This window comes from Oncorhynchus gorbuscha, linkage group LG09, assembly GCF_021184085.1.
Source record: "Oncorhynchus gorbuscha isolate QuinsamMale2020 ecotype Even-year linkage group LG09, OgorEven_v1.0, whole genome shotgun sequence".
Taxonomy (NCBI): Eukaryota; Metazoa; Chordata; class Actinopteri; order Salmoniformes; family Salmonidae; genus Oncorhynchus; species Oncorhynchus gorbuscha.
Genome location: NC_060181.1, coordinates 46,795,973 through 46,803,418, shown reverse-complemented (window position 1 = coordinate 46,803,418; position 7,446 = coordinate 46,795,973). Strand labels below are relative to the sequence as shown.

Sequence of the window (7,446 nt, the reverse complement as noted above, 5' to 3'; positions counted from 1 at the left end):
CACTGCGTTCATCCACCTCTGGCCTGCTCGCCTCCCTACCACTGAGGAAGTACAGTTCCCGCTCAGCCCAGGCTCCCCAATGGTGGAACAAACTACCTCACGACGCCAGGACAACGGAGTCAATCACCACCTTCCGGAGACACTTGAAACCCCACCTCTTTAAGGAATACCTAGGATAGGATAATGTAATCCTTCTCACCCCCCCTTAAAAGATTTAGATGCACTATTGTAAAGTGGCTGTTCCACTGGATGTCATAAGGTGAATGCACCAATTTGTAAGTCGCTCTGGATAAGAGCGTCTGCTAAATGACTTAAATGTAAATGTAATATAGATATAGATGTATATATATGTGTGATATATATATACACACATATATACAGTGCCTTGCGAAAGTATTGGCCCCCTTGAACTTTGCGACCTTTTGCTACATTTCAGGCTTTGAAATATCCAATAAATTTCGTTCCACTTCATGATTGTGTCCCACCTGTTGTTGATTCTTCACAAAAAAATACAGTTTTATATCTTTATGTTTGAAGCATGAAATGTGGCAAAAGGTCGCAAACTTCAAGGGGGCCGAATACTTTCGCAAGGCACTGTATACACACACATATATACATATATGTGTGTATATATCTAGATAGATCTAGATAGATCTAGATATATATAGAGATAGAGATATATATATCTATATCTATATATATCTATAGATATATATATCTATAGATATATATATCTATATCTATATATAGATATCTATATCTATATCTATATATATCTATATCTATATATATATATACAGAATATAGCCCTATTTGGTAAAAGACCAAGTCCATATTATGGCAAGAACAGCTCAAATAAGCAAAGAGAAATGACAATCCTTCATTACTATAAGACATCAAGGTCAGTCAATCCGGAAAATTGCAATAACTTTTAATTTCTTCAAGTTCAGTCGCAAAAACAAACAAGCGCTAAGATGTAACTGGCTCTCATGAGGACCGCCACAGGAAAGGAAGACCAAGTTACCTCTGCTGCAGAGGATAAGTTCATTAGAGTTACCAAGCCTCTCTTCTGTATACCAGCCCTACCTTGTCACAAAACAACTGATTGGCTCAAACACATTAAGGAAAGAAATTCCACAAATTAACATGGCACACCTGTTAATTGAAATGCATTGCAGGTGTCTACCTCATAGAGCTGGTTGAGATAATGCCAAGTGTGTGCAAAGCTTTCATCAAGATGAAGGGTGGCAACTTTAAAGAATCTCAAATATAATTTGTTTAACACAGTTTTTTGGTTACTACATGATTCCATATGTGTTGTTACATCATTTTGATGTTTTCACTATTATTATAAAATGTAGAAAATAGCACAAAGAAAAAACTTGGAATCTGTCTGTCTGTCTTAGCCAAATACAGTTACTCATTTTTTTCACAATTCCTGCCATTTAACCCTAGTAAATATTCCCTGTTTTAGGTTAGTTAGGATCACCACTTTAATTTAAGAATGTGAAATGCCAGTATAATAGTAGCGAGAATTATTTATTTCAGCTTTTATTTCTTTCATCACATTCCCAGTGGGTCAGAAGTTTACATACAGTCAATTAGTATTTGCTTGCATTGCCTTTAAATTGTTTAACTTGTGTCAAATGTTTCTGGTAGCCTTCCATAAGCTTCCCACAATAAGTTGGGTGAATTTTGTCCCAATCCTCCTGACAGAGCTGGTGTAACTGAGTCAGGTTTGTAGGCCTCCTTGCTCGCACACGCTTTTCAGGACTGCCCACAAATGTTCTATAGGATTTAGGTCAAGGCTTTGTGATGGCCACTCCAATACCTGGACTTTGTTGTCCTTAGGCCATTTTTCCACAACTTTGGAAGTATGCTTGGGGTCATTGTCCATTTTGAAGACCCATTTGCGACCAAGCTTTAACTTCCTGACTGATGTCTTGAGATGTTGATTCAATATATTCACGTAATTATCCTTCCTCGTGATGCCATATATTTTTGTGAAGTGCACCAGTCCCTCTTGCAAAACACCCCCACAACATGACACTGTCACCCCCGAGCTTCACTGTTGGGATAGTGTTCTTCGGCTTGCAAGCCTCCCCCTTTTCCTCTAAAACATAACGATGGTGATTATGGCCAAACAGTTCTATTTTTGTTTCATCAGACCAGAGGACATTTCTCCCAAATATGTGATCTTTGTCCACATGTGCAGTTGCAAACCGTAGTCTAGCTTTTTTATGGCGGTTTTGGAGCAGTGGCTTCTTCCTTGTTGAGCACCCTTTCAGGTTATGTTGATATGGACTTGTTTTACTGTGGATATAGATACTTTTGTACCCGTTACCGCCAGCATCTTCACAAGGTCCTTTGCTGTTGTTCTGGGATTGATTTGCACTTTTCGCACCAAAGTACGTTCATCTCTAGGAGACAGAACGCGTCTCCTTCCTGAGTGGTATCACGGCTGCGTGGTCCCATGGTGTTTATACTTGCGCACTATTGTTTGTACAGCTGAACTTGGTGCATTCAGGCATTGAGAAATTCTCCCAAGGATGAACCAGACTTGTGGAGGATGTCTCCACTTTTTCTTCTGAGGTCTTAGCTGATTTATTTTGATTTTCCCATGATGTCAAGCAAAGAGACACTGAGTTTGAAGCTAGGCCTTGAAAAGCATGCACATCTCCAATTGACTCAAATTATGTCAATTAGTCCCTCAGAAGCTTCTAAGCCATGACATCTGGAATTTTCCAAATTGTTTAAAGGCCCAGTCAACTTAGTGTAGGTAAACCTCTGACCCACTGGAATTGTGATACAGTGAATTGTAAGTTAAATAATCTGTCAGTAAACAATTGTTGGAAAAATGACTTGTGTCATGCACAAAGTAGATGTCCTAACCGACTTGCCAAAACTATAGTTCATTAACAAGAAATTTGTGAAGTGGTTGAAAACTAGTTTTAATGACTCCAACCTATGTGTATGTAAACTTCCAACTCCAACTGTAATTATGAGATGAGTATTGTTTTTATATATATTTATATATACACATACACACAGTATATATCGAAAAATTCCTCAACATAAAACCCTGTGTTACAATTTCATCATACTCAGTCTCCACATTTCTCTCATCTCTGACTCAATTCACAAAGTCACTCAACTGTGTGTTGGTTTCTCTTTTCTGCTACATCTCAAACATTTTGGACATACAAGCTACTCCCTGTCAAGATCATGTTATTTTATCATATTTAAGACAAATTGTGCAGAGTCTGAGTCTGCTCTGAACTGAATAGTCTCTGCCCCAGGACACAGAGGACTGCTCTTTGTAAACTCTGCCTTCTATAGAGGAATGACAGGGAGGGGGGGGGTCCCTTCTCTCAAGTCACCAACTTTCTCTTCTAGCCTACATCAGGACCTCCCCATACATCCAACTCCATCAGACATGTTCCATTTCAACACTGCTAGTGTATAATGATGATTCAGAGAACACAGATGAGGTATGATCTCAGTGGACCAGTTTGGTATTTGAGGGTCGTTTAGGAAGTGCTACTCCTTCCACATTATGGATGCACACCTGGGCACACAGAAGCCCCTAGAACCCCTCGCCAGCTAGTTCAATCTCCTATCGAACCATCTAGACATCAGCCCTGTAACTTCTTAGTATTTTCCCACAGAGCTACTGTACTCTTAGCTTTGAGAGCCAGTCTAGAGCTTCAAGATGTAACCAAGATGTTCTCTTTTCTGGCATAGCCACATTCATCCCTGGCCAGCCCATGAATGAAATGGAAGAACTCAAAACACTGTTGGTAATGTGGCGGGAGGGATTCTAGCTCGAAGGTGCCGCAAGCGGCGAATCAGTTAAATGAGGACAAAAGGCAAAGAAACAAACAAGAAAAGTGGATGGAAATCGCTGTACAGTATTGACCATTTTTATAAAAACGAACGAAAAATTCAAATAACTCAATAGTCCCCCCCCCCCCCCCCACATGATGGCGGGTAGACAGGTCCTTAAGGCAGTCTTCTTAAAAGTCTGACAGTTTTTCCCTTCTCTCCATCTTACTTTCTCACTCTCTCCCTTTATCGCCAATGGGGGGCGAGCAGGGCCAGGGTGAGCCCACAGAGTGCCAGTGCTATGCTTCCGTGTGCCATACGGTCTCCACCGGTCATTTCCTGGTGCACCACCTTGACCACGCGGGGGTTGATGGGGGTGGGTGGGATGGAGAAGTAGATGTCCCGGTCTGCCTCACAGGATGGAGAGTCACAGCCGCTACCACTCTCCTGTCCTCCGCTACCATCCTCATCTGAAAGAAAGAAAGAAAAGAGAGAGAGCGAGCGAGCGAGACAGACAGACGTGAAAAGATTTCAGGAGGCAAGAAATGAGAGTAGGTAGGCCAACACAGGAAAAGACAGCATTCAGGGGATGAAAATAGAACTCATCAAGTCTTTTGTGACATTTTTATGGCAACACCAAAGGTTGTAGTCCTCTCTAGCTCAATTGATAGAGAATGGCGCTTGCATTGGTAGGATAATGGGTTAGATTCCCGGGACCACCCATATGTAAAAAATGTATGCACGCACGACTAAGTCGCTTTGGATAAAAGTGTCTGCTAAATGGTATATAAGGTAATTGTCAATAGTCTTCAAACAGACAACATAAGCAGAATATCTAGGCCAACTAATCTTTAATGACAGGTGGGATGTTTACCAACAATCAAAGGATTATTGACAATTTGTAAGCTATATTTCTTACGCAAATGTTTATTGAAAACAAATACATTTGCCCAATAAGCACTCGTCTCTCAAATACATTGTTACAGTTGTTAGTTAGCTAATTTAACCATATTAGCATAGGATGTGACGTCAAATGTCAAAACAAGATATAAACAAGATACAAGCCATCTACGATTCACCACACATCAGCTTCTTGTCATTGTTGCTAGCTATCTGACTGTTCAGAAAACAACTACACACGCACAGCCTTTTACCTCAGCGTTACTCCACATTATTGTAATAATGTCAACACACCTGGCTATTGAAGTCGCTCTGGATAAGAGCGTCTGCTAAATGACTTAAATGTAAATGTAAATGAGAAGATTTCCTAAAGTTTAGTTCCCTGTAGAGGGTGCCAATCAGGTGTCCAACCCGGATGCTCTGCATAGGGCAATGGGCCTCAGTAAGTAAGATAATCTGTTAGTTTTTACCATCCTCACCTTGGTCGATGGAGATATCATTGCCGCTGTGGGCGGCTTTCAGCCAGCTGGTCATTTCCTTCAACACTGCGATCTGACTGCGAATCACCACATCTGGCTTTGTAATGTCCACTTCCACATCCGGGTTGGACACCTGATTGGCCAATCCATTGCCCATGACAACAGACTCATACCTATGGCAGAAGGTCAAGAATGAATGTGGCGATCCTACCAAGCACACTGTTAGTTCACTATCTGCAGCAACATTACTTTATGCCTTCAGAATGGTGGCTCCATCCCAAATGGCACCCTATTCCCTAAATAGTGTACTATGTTTGAAAAGTAGTGCACTAAACGGGGAATATGGTCTAATTTGGGACACAGCCACTGTTGTTTGGTGACTGTGTCAACGGAGTGACCTAGGAAAACAACCTGCCAAACTAACCTGCTCTTTGCTGTTCCGTTCCAACAGTCATCCCTCGACGTAATCCTCTCCCCAGCACACACGGTTTCTGGCAGCGTGGACCAGAACTTCTTAGCATGCTTCAGCCTTTTCTTCACGTCTGTCGTCTGGGCAGAAGGAGAGAGGCAGGCAAACAGAGATGGATCTTTCATTTACACCAAGTCCATTTGAAAGACTTCAGATTCTCACGTGAAAACTCTTGAATTTATGCTGACGGTTGGGCCAGATAACTGACAATGCCTTTACCAGTCTGTCCAGGCTGGTGCCAGCAGCAGTAGTGGGCCGTGCGTCAGGGCTGTAGGGTCGAAAGCGACCGGTGAATCCCGTCTCCTTGACTGAGCGATGCGACCGGAAGCCATTACCTGGTTTAGGCTGACCACACCCCTGGAACACCTGGAGGGGTGGAGAGGCAAGTGAGTGGAATGTACAGACAGACAGAGACACAGGCTACCAGGCAGGCACACAGCCAGAAAGGTTGGTGAATAAAGAAAACACACACACACACAGTCAAAGACAAACTGAGACAGGAAGTGACTGACCTTCTGTGACACCTGCATGCTGTTCTCCTGCATGTTCATGATGGCCTCAGAGATCTTAACATCAATGGGGTCCATCACAGACTCAAAGTTGAAGGGCCCCTCCAGTCTCTCAGCCAGACTGAACATGGCATCTGATAAGACACAACTCAGTTAGTCATGGACACAATAACTGTAACCCTGCAATAACTGCAAACAAACACCCCTAAAACCAAAATAATGATGTGAATTAAAGTGTAAAGGCCTAGATTCTACCAGCAGGGGGAAGCACACTCCCTCCCTCGAGCATGTTTCACTGGTCATTGTTGGATATAAAAGCCCTTACCCAGGAAGTTGTTCCACTCTGTGTCGAGGTCAGCCTGGTTGGCCAGACAGCCACGCATCACGTTGAGACAGTAGTTCTGGCAAGGCTTGAGGGCCACCTGGCCTTTGCAGTAGGGACAGTACAACATCTTCATGGCTGCCCGCACACAGCTAGGGGATACACTGACCTGAGGGGCAGGGCAAAGGGAGTTGGTGACCAATGCATTTGAGACAGACACAGACTATATAGAGTGCAAGATGTATCAGACAGACACTTAGACTATATACACTAGGGTCCAAAATTATTGACACCCTTGATAAAGATGTAAATAAATACTGAGCTATATTGAACGCTCAAATTTTTGGGGAAATTATATGATATCATTTATACTAATACAATTGTTCATAGAAATAGATTTGGTTTAACAAGTAATATAATTTTTCCTCAGAAGGGTAGGGGTCAAATGATTAACACCCGTTTGTTCCATAGGGCGGCGAACAATTGGCCCAGCGTCATCCGGATTAGGGGAGGGTTTGGCCAGGGTAAGCCATCATTGTAAATAAGAATTGGTTCTTAACTTCTTCGAGATAGGTGGCGCTCTTAATTTTTGGATAAAAAAACGTTCCCGTTTTAAACAAGATATTTTGTCACGAAAAGATGCTCGACTATGCATGTAATTGACAGCTTTGGAAAGAAAACACTGACGTTTCCAAAACTGCAAAGATATTATCTGTGAGTGCCCCAGAAGTAATGCTACAGGCGAAACCAAGATGAAATTTCATACAGGAAATGCCCCAGATTCTGAAGGCGCTGTGTTCCAATGCATCCTTATATGGCTGTGAATGCGCCAGGAATGAGCCTGCACTTTCTCTCATTTCCCCAAGGTGTCTGCAGCATTGTGACATATTTGTAGGCATATCATTGGAAGATTGACCATAAGAGACTACATTTACCAGGTGT

The 7,446-nt window shown here is 42.3% G+C and overlaps 1 protein-coding gene across 2 annotated transcripts in view; it reads right to left on the bottom strand.

Annotated features, from left to right (window-relative positions):
• Nucleotides 1–2,862: 2,862 nt before the first annotated feature.
• LOC124043716 (glypican-4-like) overlaps nt 2,863–7,446 on the bottom strand; it is an 86,829-nt gene continuing 82,245 nt past the window's right edge. For both annotated transcript variants that reach the window (XM_046362600.1, XM_046362599.1), the window contains 6 exons: nt 6,508–6,673; nt 6,186–6,316; nt 5,893–6,039; nt 5,629–5,753; nt 5,205–5,377; nt 2,863–4,295 (listed from right to left, as the gene is read on the bottom strand). In XM_046362600.1, the coding sequence (XP_046218556.1) occupies nt 4,072–4,295; nt 5,205–5,377; nt 5,629–5,753; nt 5,893–6,039; nt 6,186–6,316; nt 6,508–6,673 (966 nt within the window). In that variant the 3' untranslated portion in view covers nt 2,863–4,071. The remainder of the gene's footprint in view (nt 4,296–5,204; nt 5,378–5,628; nt 5,754–5,892; nt 6,040–6,185; nt 6,317–6,507; nt 6,674–7,446) is intronic.